A 19,363-nucleotide genomic window follows, 5' to 3' on the forward strand; every position below is an offset into this window, starting at 1 on the left:
TTGACATCATCGAGTTCTAAAGACTTAATTGCAATGATTAAAGAACCAAAAACTCGTACAAACTTCCAGCAGAATTGGACAAGCTAACATCTCTTTAGAAGAAAAAAAATCAAGACATCAAGATTTCTTATATAGCTGGTTTCAAAAAAAAAAAAAAATTATATAGCTAAGACTCATAACGCGATATTGTTAATTCATTAACTAAAACTAGTGGGTCTTTTCATATAGATTTTATGTGTTGGTTGTTTTACTCCGATTTAGTTTTAGTTTAGTTTTCTAAACTATTTTTGTTTAAGTAATATAATAGTTTTAATGTAACAAAAAATATATGACACATATAACATGAAGCGTAGAAAATCTTTTAGTAAAAAAAAAACATGAAGCAGTCTTGGAAAATAGAAAAATAAGAAGAAAATATGATTCGGGTCCGTGAAGAAAAAAGTGAGCACATAGTGCAAAAGATCGGTGAGAGAAAAAGGTAGTCGCCATCATTTTGTAATATATTTTTCCAGCTTCAAAATATTGTTTTCTTTTTATTCTAAAAGTTGATGTAGTCTATTTACACACACCTTCCTGATTTTAAGCAAACAAATATACCTACTTGATTTTAGGTAGACATCAATATACTTATCAACAAGATATCATTGCACTATGATCTGGAGCAACACTGACGGTAAACATGTAAATAACCAATAATTCTTACAATTTGATGAAGATTGTGATTACGATAGGAATATTTAATCAATATGGAGATTTATTGATATAATATATATGAATGTTTTATCTCCTCTTTGTAGGCTTATGGTTTTGAGGATGTAAGTTTTTTTTCTCTGAGGATGTAATTGTAAGTTTAGTTTGCCAGTTTGTGCTTAAAATTTTCTTGTACTCTGCCGGCTTGTAACAATAGTTAGTACAATTTTTTTTTAATTAATTCATATAGAGACTAATGTTATAATATTTATTTTAGTTCAAAATTAAGATATTAAATATTGCAATTTCATCATGTAAATTTATAAAATTTTGAAACTGCATTTAATTACTTACAAAAATAATTTAAAATTGAAATAAAACACATACAGTATATATATATATATATATATCTATATATATATATATATTAAAACATCATTTAAATTTAAGTGGTACTTAAAATTAAAAAAAAATGCTACTATTAAGTGTGACAGTGATTTATATGAGTGGTCTTAAGTGTTTTCGCCTGTAGTCAAAGCTTAGCCGTTTGATGGAAGTGGAACAAACGTGGGATCCCCAATAAAACGGGGAAAGCGATGAAAGCTCATGTCGCTTCTTCTTCTGAATAATTTATGTATTAACCATAAGAAAGAACAATATTTGAAAAGTAACCATATTCAAAAGATGTGAGAGTATATACATGTGAAGACATTTTTCTCATTCACAGCAAGTAGAAGTGAGAAATACGCGTGAATATAAGCTTTGTCATCAATATTCAATTACATAATACTGTTTTGTTTTTATGTACAAATAGAATAGTCTATATTACTACAAAGTATAACAAATTAAACGATAGGAAGAGGGACACACTTACCTTTAATTACAAGGAGCGAAAAATATGTATATCAACGAAGTATGATTCCATGATGCGTTTAACAAAAATACTGCCGAACCGACCTTGTAAGAAAAAAGAAAAAAAGGTGTAAGTATTTCGACAAAAGCTCAGTAAGAGAAACTATAAGAACCCCAAAATCATTGTCCAATATTTACCACACAACATAACAAAAATTATTATACATGTAACCTCTAATAAAGCAAAAGCAATCAACAAGTAACTAGTATAAATTCTGATGGTACCAATATGAGACCACACCACCTCATTGGTCCATGTATTCTTCATGTTGCCGCATGAGAGTTCACCATATAAACCGGTACCCGCGAGATCAACGCCTTTGTGTGATCATGAAATCGACACCGGTTCAAGCATGCTCTGCCAACAAAATCACATGATTCGCCACTTCATTTGGTCTCTGCACGACCTGGACACGTCGTCTATCCGCTTCAATGATAAATCATGCAACTCATTAGGTCTCTACATGACCCATCAAAAAATGATGCAACGCTCGAGAACTCTCAATCACGTTGCACCATCACACACATGACTCAGCCCTTCTCTAACTATTATACATTACCCACACATTCTTAATCCCCACACAAAACAAACACATGCATACAATTCTCAATCATCATACAACCATAATAGTTTTAGAAATCTATGAATAAATTTAGGTGTTCACATATTACAATACAATATATACTAGATTTTGAATGTATTACAATACCCGGAAGCGCGGGTATTATTTTTCACTTTTATGAAAAATATTATTTGTTTGTAATTATTGAATGTATTTATCTTATTAAAACTTTATTTCTAATAAATTCGACATATATTAGAGTGCCTCTGGTAAACTATGTGTTTTTCTGACTTTATTTTATTTCTTTTTCAATCAGTATATTTATTTGGCTTATTGTTAAAATAAATGATTTTAGAATATAAATGTACAATACTTTTACATTGATATTTTGTTTAAACAATGTGACATATTTCTATATTAATTAAATATTTACATTGTAATTTGTATACAATTCAACATATTTGTCTAGTTTGTTGTTAAAAGAAATGATTTTGAATTCAAATGTACAGTACTTTTATATTGTTTTTTCTTCAGTTCATATAATTTTTTTAAATAAATTTCTTTCAATATAAGCTATATCAAAAATTAGTCAACTAAAGAATCTATAAACAATTATTTACATAGCAATATAACATATTTATATATTAATTCAGTTTAATATATAAATTATTTATTACTGCCATATTTAAAATGAAAGTTTATTGATATATTTTTAGGTTGCTACAAACCAACCCGGACCGAAAATGATCCAACTCGAACCTCCTACGATATTTATAATATTCGAATGATATTTATTTAATTTAAAAATCTAGGGTAAAAATATTGTGTATCACGAAAACATATATGATCAATTAGTGGTTTCCTAAAATGTAGGAAGTTTAAATGGATTTGCTGATTTTGTTTAGATAGAGATGATTTTGTTTAGATAGAGATATTTTTTTAATAAAAATACAATTCAAGTTCCAAACAATTTTTTTAACTACAATCCAAGTTTCCAAACAAACTTATTCTTTATAAATGTTATTCAATTAATCAAACACACCAAATTTTTTTAATATTCTTATTCAAGTATCCAAACACACCGAAATTGTACTTCAACTTTAATAAGATAGATGTATTTATATATGATACAATTCATTTATCAAACAAATACGCATATGCTTATTAGCTAACACATGTATGAATGGTTTAATTAGAAATTCCTACTATGCGACGATAAAAAAAGAAATAAAAAATATCACATCAGTCATCACCTTGGATTTAGATCTACTAAGAGAATGAATGAAAAAAATCAGATCTACAACATAAGATAAGACATATCTAAACTATGAGAAAAATCTAGTAATTGTGGATCTCCAATTGATTGACTTTGGAGAGAGATAGAGAGAATTTGTAAAATTACAATTCTATTCTATAATTCATAAACAGAATAGAACACAATAAAATGAAATCTTATTTTAAGATGAAATTGAATTATAATATATCAATATATAATATAATATTGATTTAAAATTAGTTTATGTAGTATAAGCAAAATCTATTAAAATACATATATTTTTTTTAAAAAAAATCAAAACATATAATACGTAGAAAATTATATATTTTACATATAAATTAAGAAATTATATAATTGTTTATACGGTTAAAATTGATTAAGATTTAGAAGGAAAATATTTTTGTAATGAATAAGAAAAATATTCATGTGTATAAAAGCGTAAAGTGGCAATTAATACACATTATACAGTATGTTGTACATTGATGTTATTCTTTGATGAATTACAGTTTTTCAGTTATAGAATCAAATTTCTCTTCTTCTTATTATATTAAGCTTTGGGTTATCTCCGCTGCCCCTGTGACATAAAAGAAAGAGAAATTATCTACACTGCCCTTGCAAATCTCAACGGAAAGGTCGACTTTATATGGGACATTAAGTCCATAAATCTCCGTTACAAAAAAAAAAAAAAGTCCATAAATCTTAAAATAGCTGGATAATGACGAGCAGCACGCTAATTGATTTCCCTTAGTTCATGAAAACACTTTTGTATAATCCCACTTGAAAAAGAATGGTTTAAAAAACTAATAAGGTAATTTATAATCTTGAATAATTTATGGAACTCGAGAATGTGTACAAACATCCATGCATGCATGTTGGCGTCTCATGCTGATGACACATTGTGTACTCATATGTTTATCCTCTGTTATGCTTTTGACTTCAACAGGCGTGATCGTCGGGATTATTATGTGTATATCACGTGAGGCCATGCCTTTTTAGAATATATATGAATTTTACATTGGATGATCGGAATTGAGCTAATTGTCTAATACTTGGTAATAATATAATAAGGAGCTCATAGAAAATACAGTATCGTCAGAATGAAAACTTGCTGAGATTTCCAACTAAAAAGGAATATATACAGTATCGTATTGGTTTGAAGTCGGAACACAAACAGACAACGCAAACTAAAAGTTTTCCAACTCAATGCGAACCCATCGACCTGATCTAAAATTTTCAGGGTTTAAAATGAAATAATTGGCAAATTGGACACTTATTAAGTTTGTAATTTGCTAGTTGAGTGACTCTAAATTTCTAGTAGCTAAATTGGAAAGTCTGTCTGTAGGTTTAGATGAAAGGTCTCCTAAAGACTTGGTGAGACGGATTATTTGTAATTTTGCCATTTAAACCTTTAGTTTATCCAGTGTAAAGTTAAGCTGCCTACATAAACTTGTCTCCAAATTAACTAATAATTATCGAATGTTCGAAATCTTAGAGTTGATATACTGTTAAATCTTACTGTTACTCCAGAAAACCTTCGTTTACCATTTTGTTTTTCCTCTCTAGAATCGTAAGTCTAAATTGATTTTACTGGTTTACCAATATATAGGATTTTACTAATTTTCTATATTATTTATAGAATGAAATGTATCTTTTGTTTTTCAATTGTGAGGTTTAAGTATAGGTACTGGTTTAGTAAAAAGTTCAAGCGGTTTAAGAGTATCTTTATAATAGAGATGGAGTTTGCTCGAATGGTACTTTAAAATAGAGTAGAAAATAGAGTGATGAACAAAGAAAAAACAACTTACTCTATATTTGGAGTAAACCTATTTTTCACTCTATTATAGAGTGAGAAATAGAATACCATTGGAGTATTTTTTACTCTAAACTTTATTTTAGAATAAAAAATAAAGTGGAGTTGGAGATGCTCTAAAAACATTTATCGTCTAGGCAATGCGTATACGACCGCGCAATTTGCTTAAGTTCAAAGAAAAAGTAGCGTATAAACATAGATAAAGACATAAACACAGGCTAAAATCTCTGCATGCAACGTTCAATTTTTTTATATAAAATTTGTTTGAAGGTCAACCCCATATGCATGAACATAGCATAATAAACCCATCATATCGATAGGTTGGCAGATTCACAAGTCATGCAATTAACAACGTTTTACACTTCTATTATAAGTTTAAGCAATCCTTAATATACAGAAGTCAACTACACATGAAGACAACCCAACAAACAAGAAGAAACACTATATCGCAAGTTAATCATCCTCAACTTTAAAGCTGTACAGCCGTTCAAATAGAAGTCAACTTGACTAAAAGTATATTTATTAAGATCAAAATTTTACCAAAATAATTGTACAATACAGCATCGATGAGACGCTTATTATCTTTAAAAAAATATTTCGGCTGGAGATTGACAATTGTAGCAAACAAACTTTTGCAACCATTTCATAACAATCAGCTGCCAACATAATTATAACACTTTTAGACAGAAGAAACATAATTATAAGACTTCAAAGCAAGTATTAGAATGTAACTTTATTACACGTAGATCAATATATTTCCTTGTCTCGCTTGGTATCAAGGGATTAGTGCTTTAGTTTTCTAGCTAGAGATGCAACTGTGATAATATGCCTGAAGCATGTGATTCTACGTTTACTTTTGGTAGGGAGCGAAAAGAGTAAATTTTTGAGCGAGGATGGCCTTGAAGTTTGTAGGCCATATATGTATAAGCCCTAAATGCACCTGTCCACTTCTTAATTCCTCTTTAGTTTTAACCAACTAACCTTGGATCATTTGTCTTTGGCCTTCTATTTGATGTATATCATATATACAGCTGGAATTTAATTGCTACAACCACAATAATTGATCTCATGTATACATCATGTGTCGACACCGATAGTATAAGAATATGTTTGCGTATAGACCTTTGTTGTAAATACAATATATATAGGTAAATAATAATGATATACCATGGTTTTACCATTTTTATATCATGGTATAAATCTTTTATAGAGTCTATTTATATGTTTGGGGTAGCTTTGGTATCGTTTTGTGTTATACATGGTTGAGGGGTAGTACTACGAAGATTCGTTAGAAATTTAGTTATGGATGGAATCCTTCCTAAGGAGAGATTGAGTATATTTTTCAACACAAAATATGATTTTAAGTTACCTTTCCAATATCACCGGTCTGAAGTCAATAAGAATCCTATAGAAAAAACTCTTATAACTTAAATATATACATACAAATAAATAAACATTTTTCTAATTTTTTAAAAAAGAAATTTTATTGTTTAGATTATATATTTTCAAATTTGAACTTTTTATAACTTTTTTTTTTGAAATTTTCTTTATGAAATTCAAGGATACTTTTTAAAACTATTTTTCAAATTTTCATTTTCAAATTTTATCATTTATCATTTATTTTATAAAATTTTAAACATCAATCCCAAATCTCCATCCCTTAACTCTAAACATAAGATCTAGATTAGTTATTTCAATGGTATAACTGTATATTTATCTCTTTAATAAAATAATTTGGTCATTTTAATTTTTACAGTCTATATTTGTGATTGTTAACTTTTCTGATATTATCATAAGGTATGTCTTAACAAATTTTGGGTTTATTTTAATTTTAATTAGTTTATTTTAGTATAATATCTAAATATTATAATTATTTTATAATTTCATTTTCGAAATTATAATTGTATTTTAAAATGACAAATTCATGTTTTTGGTAAATATTAGTTTAACAAGACAATTCTACGTTGGACTTATCCATAAAGATAATGTATGTGTTTTTTCTGCCTAAAAAAGATAATTTTCCTAAGATTCTAATCGGCCTGTTTCACATTTCATAGATAGCTAGAGTAATACATCGACAAGGCTAATCTTCTTCGACTCGCCAAGCCTGTAATGTTTGGATCCAATAAATGATTTTAGGCTATTATAGTCATTAACCAGAGGTTATCTTAAAAGGATAGCAAATCTAAGAGAAATGAGCAGGGAAAAGTGCATATTCCAACCCGAACAATTTCGATCGTGTCAAATACTATCCGAACAAATGATCAGTGCCAAATACGACCTGAACTTAATTAAAATTTTAAAAATCTACCCGAATTTCTTAAAATGTGCATAAATCTACATTGACTCTAACAGAAGTTAGTCAACTGTTAACAAAATAAAACGACGTCGTTTTGATATACGGTGAAAAGTGCTAATTTCGATCCAAACAATTTTGGTGGTGCCAAATACGACCCGAACACATGGTCGGTGCCAAATACGACATGGACTCAATTATAATTAAATAAAATTATCTGAAACATTTAAAATGTGCATAAATCTACATTAACTCTAACATAAGTTAGTCAACTGTTAACAAGATAAAACGACGTTGTATATATATATATATTCCAGGACTTAAACAATAATGTGGTACTTTTTTAAAGAGTATTAACAATTAGACAAAAATAACTTTTTGAAATATTATTACATATATGAAATTATATAAACTATTATTTTTCTTCATCGTATTTTTTTAAAACTTTGTGATAATTTTTTCTGATTTATATAAATACATAACATGTTTTTACTTATCATATCTTTATAAAATTATATCTTACTAAATATAAATAATAAAATATTTATAATTACACAATCTTAGATATACTTAAAATTTGAAGTTATTTATAAATTTATTTTATAGAATTTTTATTTTTTAAACTTAAGTGGATTTCTTTCAAAGTTAATATTATATATTTTGAAATTTTGTTCAAAAATGTTAAGAGGCTTTTTACCTTTCTTTCACTAAGATATCTTGTTCAAAATATTAGACATATTAACATAATAACTAAAAATATATAAAAACAATCACCAAAGTTTTAATTGGATAAGATGAAGAAAAATATTAGTTTATATAATTTCAAATGTCTAATTATATTTCAAAAAATTACTTTAGTCTAGTTGTTAATGTACCCTTTTTAAAAGGGTGCCACGCACGGATTTGAGTCTTGTGATGAACATATATATATATATATATATATTATATATATCAAACACAACGTCGTTTTACTTTATTAATAATGACTACATTTCTTATTAGAATCAATGTAGATTTAGGCACATTTTAAAAAGTTTAGATATTTTTTTAATTATAATTGAGTTCATGTCGGTGTTTGGCACCGACCATGTGTTTGATCGTATTTGGCACCACCGAAATTGTTTGCGGTGAAATCTAGCACTTGTTACGTATATCAAAACGACGTCGTTTATCTTGTTAACGGTTGACTACTTCTGTTAGAGTACAATATAGATTTTATGCACGTTTTAAAAAGTTCGGGTAAGATTTTTCAAATTTTAATTAAGTTCAGATCGTATTTGACACTGATCATTTGTTCAGGTCGTATTTGGCACGATGATAATTGTTCGGGGTTGGAATAGGCACTTTTCTCCGAAATGAGCATGGCGTCTTCATCCAATCTCATTCTTTGCCTTGTAAAGAAAAATATGCTATGTTTACTTGATGATTGTTTCTTTTCCTCCTTGGTCTCCTTTTAATGACCGGATCCAATAAGTGATTTCCAGCCTTTAACTTGAGGGAATCTTAAAACCTTAAAAGAAAAACTAGCCTTTAACAAGACCTATATTTGAAAGAAGTCTGGTATGTTCAATTGCTTCATGCAACATTCAACACCTACCGTATATATGCGTGAATATTTAGTCTTGTACATAATAATTACTTCTTCAAAATAATGTCACTGAGTCTGCCTATAACACGGACCGATAGTGCGCTCCAATGGAGCCTTTAGGACTTTTGGTCTCTATTGTGTACCACTGTCGTCGTACGGTCAGGATTGCCTCCTCTAACCCATCAGAGATCGCTTGCCCTCGGTGCCTAAGGCAATTTGTTGTCGAGATTGAGATGAGACGGCCTCTCTTTCCACTTCGCCGCTTCGCCACCTTTAATGCTTCTCCCGAGACACGTCTTCTCGAAGCTTTATCACTCATGTTTGATCCTCCCAGTCATAGGTGGATCCGGTGCAGACCCATTTCTCAGGGCAAGATCCATAAACGTGGTACAGGAGCCAAGACGCAGACCACACCACCATCGACGCCACAGCCTTGACAATGATAACAATGGTGGTCTACCTCCACCAGAGAAACATATGTAATACTCACTGATCAACCAGTCCACTTGGAAACATGACCGAGCACCAAATCCAGTACGACCACCCAGGCGTATGAACCCTCGTGATTTCTTTTACCGGGGATCAGGATTAGAGCATCTGATCGAACAGCTAACACAAAGACGACAGACCAGGACCACCACCTGCCCGTCAGAACCAACCATCGACGCGCTACCGACTGTGAAGATCACATCAGAACATCTAACCAACGACACGTCCCAATCACAGTTGGCATGGAGGACTTCATTGTTGGTGGGGAAGCTAACGAACTACCATGTAAACATATCTACCATAAACACTGCATAACCCCATGGCTAAGGCTTCACAACTCATGCCCGATTTTGCCGCCGCGCGAAACTGCCACCGGTGACCACCGTTACAGATTCCTCAGGAAAGGGGTGATTCTACTAGAAGGATATAGCTGAAAGAAGGCGCAAGGTGGATGCAGCTCGGGAACATTTGGCCTTCAGGACAAGGTTTCAGAGGGTTAGTCCAGAAGAAACAGCACACAGAATCCTCCAGGTAACAGGAGCTAAGAGCAAACAACTTTCTGACACTGAGGTCTATGAATCAACAGAATATATAAATAGTGTCTATGTATAGACGCTGTGAAGACATTTATCTATTGAATATCTCAGAAATAAACTCAAGTATTGAAATATATATACTGCAACTCAATTTTTTCTTACTTTCAAATAGATTTAACTCTTATCAAAGAAAGTCATTAGATTCTACAAACACCAATGCAATACGCATACAAGTTGGGATGGTAAAACATTCTATTTACAGTAGCGATCAGCTTTCTTCGTGACTCGATCGTCCAAGAGCCTCTGCTACTGATTCGAAGTTTGATTTGGGAATGTAACCGAATTTCTTTGCCTCCACGGGAACAGATCGTCGTACTTCTTCTTCTTCGCAGCGTCAATAGGTAGATGTCGTTGCGGGGGTGGAGGGAATTCGCTGAAGAGTTAGGAGCCATCTTTCGGTGTCAGCGCCGTCGGAGCTTTTGCTTGTCTTCTTTTGTTTCTTCTTCTTCTTTTCGATCGACTTCCTCGTGGCTAGATCGCCTCCTTGAACGCTAACCTTCCACCGTTAACCCTCTCGTAAGGATCCGACATTGTCCTTGTTACTCCGATAGATCTAGGGTTTCCGCACCCCCCTTCTCTCTCACTAGAATTTCTCTTTCTAAGGAAAACGGCAGAGAAGAAAAAAACAGAGACATGGGCCTTCCTCTCGTTTATATATTTTGGGCCCGCCTCCATGTTACCTTTACAAATAATTTCACAACAAAAGTAGAAATCATCTCTTTATACATTTACATTAACTAGAGTTCTGTCCGCGCTACGCGCGGAAAATACTTTGTACATATTTTTGTTAATTAATAGACCAGAAAATTATTGCTCTATAATTTTTATATTTTTTGTATTTGTAAAATAATTTAATGAATCTAATTAATAAATTATAAATGTCTCAAAAACTGTCAAACAAACATAGATAGATTGATGTTTTAAGGTACATATTATGTTTTTTTGAATGTGTCATTAGTATATTATATAGTATATACTTTTATTAGTTTCTTGAGTGGATTAATGTGACTCATCTTAGATAAAAGTAAGAATAATATTGAAGCGAATAATAATTTTCTGTATTGTTTAAATAAATTAACAGAAATCAAACATGATAATGAAAATTTTTTCCATTCACCATTATATATGTTTAGATTAGTGACTATTATCAAAATAATTTATTTTTACTCTTATATGCTTTGAAATCGTCTAAAATTATTGTTTGGCCATTTCATATGAAAAAATTCAAAAGTTACATGTGATATGTGACATATTTCAGGATAAACATTGTTGCAAATTTTCTTTTTTATTTATATTTTTTGTGTATACCTCTTTAAAGCAAGTCTATGATGATTTTTTTTTGTATTTGTTTCTTTTTTGTGGTAAATTTTTTCTAAGATGGGTATTTTCCCAATAATTTTGGATGGATCTTTAAAATAAATAAAAAACTATTTGAAATTTAAATAAGTAAACACATAATTATTTATAAACTATCTAATAGGAATGTGTTTGTAAGTGGCTAGACATAACATTTGATTGTAAGTTTGGCCATAACATGTATGAATGTATTTTGGGTATATTTTAATGGAATTATTGTGGTTTCTTGGGTGATTTATATGATATTTGAATACAATGTTAAAATGTATTCGTTTCCATTTGTAAAAATAAAATAAAATAATATGCATGATATATCAAAGATCCTTAATATATGACTTCAATTATATATATGTATATATATTGATGTTTAATTTTTAATTTTAGATATTTTCAAGAATATAATTAATAATATATTTCAAAATTTTGATAGATTTATTGTTTGTTGATTGGTTCAAGAAAAACAATTGGTAGCAAAATGAACAGACTCAAGTTGGTTCAAACTTATTCACATACATATTGAAGTAATAAAATTCGTGTGTTTATTTCCTTTTTATTTTGCCATTTTATAATACTTACTGTTTTATTTTCTTCTTAATTATTGTATATTGATATTAGATATCAATTTTTATTCATTTATTTATTAATTTATTACTATTTCATAGTTATAGTTACTAAATTTCTGAATATTTTATGTTTTATTTACTTGCAATATCAAAGATTAATACAATTACTTAAACTGCTTAAACACTAATTTTTTGTTTTAAATTTTTTGTGATAATTTATCTACATAAATATATTAGATTTAATAGGTTAAAATTTGTAAATTGAGAATTGGACATGAGTTTAACAATGACATTATCTTGGCCAAATAAATCAATTCTACTTACCAATTCTCATCTACAATTTTATTTGAATTGATCGCATGTCAAAATAGAAATATGAGATCGTAAATTAATAAAATAAGAATCTAAATCATGTAGGGAATAAAATGTTTTGTGAAAATATTAAAACAAAGAAAATGCTAAAGTAACACACTCTCTTTTAATCACTCCCATAATAATTTTACGAAAATTAAAAGAAGGCAAAGAGATCAGCCATCTGTACTTATGCTATAAACTTCAACCTCTTATTCACGGTTCTCTTCACGAACTTTTTTATACACAATAGAACTTAAATTTAAAATGATCAACTACAAACCTAGTTACTACCATCCTCATCCTCAATCGCATCATTAACAACTCAAATAACAACCAATCATCAGAATCTGAAAGAACAAAGAACAAATTAGAATTTTGTAATTGTTGGCACTGGTGAAGAAAATTAAGAAATACATTTCTTATCTTCTCAATGTAATCTAATAGCAGTACATAAGGAATACTCCCAAGATGCTAAAAAAAACACGTGTTACGTGACTTACGTCCAATCCTTCAAAATGATTCTCTTGCCGTTCATTTCTTGCAGTGTTTATCCTTTTAACCACCCTTGACACCCTTTCTTTTTCTACATGTATATCAATATAGAAGGTGAAACTTATGAAACTAATCATGTTGCAGCATAACCTGATAGTAACTAATGCATTTATCATGGTAGCCATCTTAAAAAAATAATTGTTTTGCAACTAATAGGCATGCAAAAAAACTTACTAACAGACCTTGAAACAACATAGTTTTTATTGTCAATCGCTTATTTTTCAAGTCCCACTTAATTTGTGTAAAAACAGTTTTGGTCTATTATTCGGTATATGGGAGTTATACCATCAAGATATATATCAGTCTTGCTATTCATATCCCTAATCAGGGAACTTGTAAAAATAATAACCAGAGAAAAACAAACAACTTATCAGAACCCATACCTTCAGTCTAAGTATTAGGATTCCGCTAGTTAGGCAAATTACAAACTACGAACCTTATCAGCTGATGGAGAAAGTTCCTTTATTATCAAGTAAACTTTTTTCTCCTAAACCAGTGTCTTTAGATTGGGAAAGCTTTGTAACAGACCAGAGCTAGTGATACTTCACCCTGTACAGCCATATTTTTTCCTTTATGATCAAGGTGAAGTAAGAGATATGGCTGTACAGTAGCAGATCTTTGCTCCCTGTTGTTGTTCCATAAAATGACACATATAAGTAAGCGCTTGGTGAAAGTAGAGATGACTGACTACACAAAATGTTCCAAATACCTTTTGATTTCACTACGCTTCTTAGCTGGCCACCGAATATATTGCGGAGCTCAGAAGGAAGAAATATTTGTGTTCTCCTCACAGCAGATTTATTCATGGGTCCAACTGTTTCCCATTCATCATCATCGTTGGCAGAAGTAACAACGGAGGACTTCGAAGCAGTGAATTTGGGAGACACTTCCCTGAGTTTCACCAGCTCATCGTGCATTTGGTCCATTATAAATCTCAAAAACTCGTGAGCATCTTCCTGCCTGTCAACACAAGAACACAATGTGTTAGGATCAGGAGAAACAAAAGAGTTTCAGACTGCGCTAATATAATCACAATTCACAAAACTTGGCCGGTCGGACATGTTGTTGAGTACATCTGGAGTGAAGGTTATAAGGATCATTTCAAACATGGAAGGCGTAAAAGGTCTACCAGATTCAACAACGGCGACGTTATTTCTGAATCTTGAACTGCTTAGCACATCTAGAATCACACATGCATCCTGATATAAACTCTGCGTTGAAGTAATATATTCGACTTATGTATATCTTGAATCCAAGCTTTTGTTACAGGGGTATGAGTAGACATCCTGATATAAAACCATAGACATATTATCTGAAATATGTTGGTTAAAAAACACAACGTATGAACAGCACCCGTGAAAAAAAATCCAAACGAAACTGGTCAAGTGTTATCTATCATCAGCAATATATCCGTTAGCAGCTGTAACTGATTCAGTGTCAAATTAAGAAATTTCCAACTAAGCAAAGAAGTTAACAATGTCCAAAACGATCTTACAAAGCACTTACCACTCCATTTAGGTAGCTACATTTCACAGCGAGGTAATACATACTATAGTGTTCTAAATCTTAACTTCCTCATTGTGAAAACATGACTTACCATTACTGTAGAATCAAACAACACTGAAGCTAATGCAGAGAGGAGCCAGAGCCTATGTCAATAGAAGTAAAGCTTTGTCCTTTCCATGAACGTGGAGATCAGCATCGGCGACTGAAAATTAAACCTATCACCATTGCAAACACAGCACTCGTGAAAAAAAATCCAAACGAAACTGGTCAAGTGTCTCTTTAGTGAACACCTTTGGAAGACAAATACTGTCATTCAAAAGGATCATCACTGACGACAAAACTGAGCTAGAATGAAACAAAAGCAGAAGAAGCAAACTTACATGAATCTACTCCAAGGAAACCAAGCTCCACTTTAGAGAAAGCCGCTGTATCTCTTAGGAAGACACCGGTGGGGATTGGAATGTTGTTTTCCGATTGGTACAACAGTTTTTTTCTGCGTATCCTCCTCCAGAAAGAGCACAATCCTAAGACAAACAAAATTCCAGAAGTTGAAGACTTCAATCTAAGCCTACGTAGAGGGTTTGAAGGCAATCAAACACAAACTGCAATAAGATTAATCAGCAACTAAACAAATGAAAACGAATTGCAACCGGAAACCTCTCTAACACTAACTCAATTGTTGTATCACTGAATTCTAAGTCACTAAGGACATGAATATGAGGACCGAGCAGCATATTCGCACCAATCTTATAATGAAGCACACATATCTCAAGGGAACTTTTTTCACTAAAAAAATCTCAAGGGAACTTAATACAGTGTTGTAGACGCAATGGGAGATCACGTGAGTCCACAAACATCCTTGATAAAGCTTCAATACCGAGGAACCTGTTCACAAAGTACCACAAAAGTGGATAGCAATACAAAATAGAAAAACAAATCTCTTGAGAGGCCACCCCAAGAGATACTTCTCTCACCAGGTTCCCGTCAAAATCACTTGATCAACAAAAAGAAATAAACTCTTTAATTGATTCCATAACTTTGATTCTGAGTATCAGTGAAGTATTGGCTCAAAAGAAATTTGATCAAAACTTACATTTAACATCTATTAAGTGTAGGAGCAATAAGACTCTCTCAGCAACATTGGGATTAGCCAAGACAAAAAGAAAAGATCATAGCCAGTGGCTCGATCCTTCATGAGAATCACTTCTAAAACCTCACTGAAACTCTGAAAGTACTCTCGATCTTCAGTGCGACTTCCAAGTTCCAAGTGAGCCGACCGATGAACAGCTTACATGATTCCATTTTCATTCTGCAACAGCAATTGTCACAGAGTATATTTACATTTAGTAAGCATCTTGATCTGACTGAAAATATCATCTATCCTTTAAAAAACAAAATCAGAACCATATGTTCCAAAAATCTGATTGAGATAACTGAATCGAACAAACATTTACGGGAAGGGATAGGATGTATCGATGAATGTGGACAATTTGTATCTTGATGGATCATGTGAACTGATAGAGCCGCGATCCTAGATTCCAGCAAACAACATATTGCTTCAAGGTGTGAGCTTGAAAGAAAAAACAGATAATAGAGAAATATATATAAGGTTGTACAGGGAATATATACGTTACCGAAGTTAAGAAACAGAAGGTGCAGCTTTACTAAGAGGGCCGAGACCAAAACCCGAAGCTTTCCAAGACGATGTGGGATTTCACCGGTGCTGTGGTGTTCGAACTTTCCGTAGAAGTGGAGCTGGAAATCGTTGCTTCAATCTTATTAAAGCTGCGTATTTGGTCACCGGCTGTTATTGTACTATATTATTCGTCGGTTGAGTACTCCGGAGTCGATGTGAATTTTGAAACTGGAAAATTGTAGTTAGAACTGAAGTGGATGAGATGAAACTGAATCAAACAGACGAATCAATCTATTGTTAGTGACTTTATGGGTTGGATGATTATATAATTATTATGAGTGAATGGAGGAAGGCGTGGGGGTTGAGAAGACAATTGTCTGAAGAAACGTTTTTTGTATGAACCCAGCCATGAGGAGAAGATGAAAAGACAATCGAAATAGACAGTCTCTGAGAAGCCTTATCGGTGATGTGGCATAAAAATGATATTTGATTAGTTGATTTAATTGGGTGACGTGGATAGCTTAACCTTTGAGGGTATTTCTCTTTTAGTATAGTATATAAATTAACCAATTAATATTAATAATAATATATAAGTCCGAAAATATGGAAAACCCAATATCATGAAAATATTTTACATGTTTTGATATACAAACTTCAATTTTAAAAACAATTTGGATATTTTAATTTAGATCTGTTAGAATGTATATTACAACAATACAATAGTCGTTCTATATTCCACGTTTTATAAAAGTTTTAATTCATACTGAAAGTATTTTTATGAATTTTAAAATATATAATATGTCTAAATTGGTTCTAACCAAAATATTTACTATTTTTATAAAATAAAATTATTTATTGCAGAATTTTTACTTTATCAATACTATTAAAGTTGAAGTGTGCCCTATTGATTTAAAGTTATGTCCAACTATTTTTTTTAATAATACATACTAAAAAAATAAAACATATATTTCTTAACTGCATTTAGATATAATTTTTGTAACCACAACTTCAAGTCCATAAAAATAGGGATCCACTATTACTAACTGCATCTAAATATCTTATTTAGCTTAATAATTGCACTCACGTAACTGAATCTAACACTCACGTAAATCTAATTCGTTTATATAATTACATTTAGCTTAATAATATTAGGTAACAAATACAAACCAGGCACATGAGTGTTTTGTCGTCAGATAAAAAAAATTGGGCCATGGGCTTTCATATGTCACGAATTTTTAAATAAATATAATTATTTTTTAACAATTCAAGTGGGTATTTTCATTTACACTAGCTCAAAATTTACAAAACCAATTTTTAATTGCATGACAAATTATTATGTGTATGAAATCAAATCATGAAAACTTAATGAACAACATATAATTTTATCTATTTAATTACTATTGGGTTATTAAAACAATTGCAACTATACTTTATTATTTAAAATAATAATAATTAATCACTGTTTACGACTAAATTACAAATAAAAATTGAAATGGCTTTGACACATGTGTATATTTATGCAACAAATCAAAAATTTAATATAATTATCAAAATCTCTTACTAATAATAAAAAAATTACACAAATATGATTACAAATAAAACTACAAATATAAAAATTAAATTTCAACCATATTAATTTATTAAAATTTTAAATATTTAACAGAGATATTAAATTTATCAATTAACAGAACACATGATGTTAAAATAGTGTTTAACGAAATTTAAGTGAATTTTAATTAAAAATCTATTTTATTAATTTAGCAGTATGACCAATTAATGATAGTTGAGTCTAATTTAAAAAATACATGGAATCTATAAATATAACTGCAACAACCTATATATAATTGTTTATATGTCAAGATATAACTGTAACAACAACAAAGAAGTTCCACAAAGATAAATTCCTATTTTTAGGAATGTCATATTTTTTGTATATCAAACTCTTTATCTTGAAACTTAAACTCCTATTTTAAAGGCCTATTTATATCCAACTCCTTATCATACTAATCTCAGTTTCAAATTTTGCATATTTTTTGCAGCTATATTTATAGGTTCAGAGATGTGAGAAAAAAATAAATATATCCTAGAGAAAAGTAAATATTCAGAGATATAATTTGGTTACACCCTGGATTTTATAAAAATTATATTTCTTAAAAAATATTAAAAATATATATATTCGTTCTTTTAAGGGCGGATCATAAATTTGGTTCAACTTTTGAAAACTCGATTTACGGATACGGGTTATGAGTATTTTATTTGGGGTGGGTGCGGGTTGGTAGATTTTGGATTGCCGGTACCCGTCGACCCGAAAAGTATTTAAAAAATAAAAATAAAAAGAAAGTAAACAATTTTTTTTAAATATGGTAATTTAGAAAAAACAATTTCAATATTTTAAAATATATAATTTTTATTATAAATATATTTTTATATTTTTATAATAACTAAATAATTATTTTTTAAAAATTATAACCCCCGGATAACCGCAAAATTAAATGGGATATGTGCCGGTACAAATTATTTGTTTGCGGGTTGTGCGGGTTATATTTTTTGACCAAAACAAAATCGAAACCAGCGGGTTGGCGGGTTCGACCGGAAACCCAGTCCTAATCTAGCGTATACCGTATCAATTTTTCAAATTTCTATTATTTCATAAAATATAGTTTGATTAAGATTTACACACAAATATGATTACAAAGAAAAATACAAATATAATCACAAATAATAAACACAAATATACAAATTAAATTTCTAAAAAATGTAAAACATAAAATAAACCCGCCTTTTTAAAGGCGGGTCAAAATCTAGTTGTATGTATAAAAGTACAGAAAACATTAACTTATGTTATTATTTTTACTCTATCATATATATATATATGTATAACTTTCAGTTTAGGGAGGCGGTTGCACGAAACCTAAACATTGAGAGGGGAGGGGGAGATGATGAAAGAGGAGAATAGCGTGCAAGAGAAGAGTGGTGAAGCCGAACCTGCCGGCAAACGAGTTTGCAGCGAGTCTTAAGTGAAAAAGAAATTAAGAAGGATGTGGAGAAGCGACGGAAGGATTCGTTGACCAGAATGTTCAGTAACGAAGAGCTTCTGGAAAAATATGAGGCCGAAGGATTTGATCGGATCCTGCGAGGTGAGATTACACCTAAAATATTGATAGCGACTTCATCTG

At 30.6% G+C, this 19,363-nt stretch overlaps 1 protein-coding gene, 1 long non-coding RNA gene and 1 other non-coding gene across 15 annotated transcripts; 1 reads left to right on the forward strand and 2 right to left on the reverse strand.

Moving 5' to 3' along the window:
• The first annotated feature begins 9,133 nt into the window (after positions 1 to 9,133).
• On the forward strand, positions 9,134 to 10,169 carry LOC108856706 (E3 ubiquitin-protein ligase RING1-like). The gene is given in 11 exon segments (XM_018630572.2): positions 9,134 to 9,237; positions 9,239 to 9,270; positions 9,272 to 9,470; positions 9,472 to 9,753; positions 9,755 to 9,781; positions 9,784 to 9,853; positions 9,856 to 9,974; positions 9,976 to 10,067; positions 10,069 to 10,097; positions 10,100 to 10,138; positions 10,141 to 10,169. Coding segments are annotated over 11 exon segments (957 nt in total). The 5' UTR covers positions 9,134 to 9,198.
• A 90-nt stretch (positions 10,170 to 10,259) lies between these two features.
• On the reverse strand, positions 10,260 to 10,859 carry LOC108856707 (uncharacterized). Its single transcript, XR_008934472.1, has one exon. It is a non-coding gene; the product is annotated as an uncharacterized LOC108856707 (transcript).
• Positions 10,860 to 12,515: 1,656 nt separating this feature from the next.
• On the reverse strand, positions 12,516 to 16,623 carry LOC108805199 (uncharacterized). Of its 13 annotated transcripts, XR_001942397.2 has the most exons (10): positions 16,186 to 16,619; positions 16,000 to 16,082; positions 15,645 to 15,860; positions 15,366 to 15,436; positions 14,932 to 15,075; positions 14,643 to 14,766; positions 14,175 to 14,331; positions 13,755 to 14,005; positions 13,482 to 13,670; positions 12,842 to 13,076 (listed from the first exon to the last, which is right to left on the reverse strand). It is a non-coding gene; the product is annotated as an uncharacterized LOC108805199 (long non-coding RNA). The 13 variants fall into 13 exon arrangements; XR_001942391.2 differs by adding an exon at positions 12,516 to 12,840 and having other exon boundaries at positions 12,994 to 13,076; positions 14,932 to 15,860; positions 16,186 to 16,622; XR_008934282.1 differs by having other exon boundaries at positions 14,932 to 15,544; positions 16,186 to 16,622.
• Between the last annotated feature and the right edge of the window lie 2,740 nt (positions 16,624 to 19,363).

The sequence above is a fragment of the Raphanus sativus genome, chromosome 5 (genome assembly GCF_000801105.2).
Source record: "Raphanus sativus cultivar WK10039 chromosome 5, ASM80110v3, whole genome shotgun sequence".
NCBI lineage: Eukaryota > Viridiplantae > Streptophyta > Magnoliopsida > Brassicales > Brassicaceae > Raphanus > Raphanus sativus.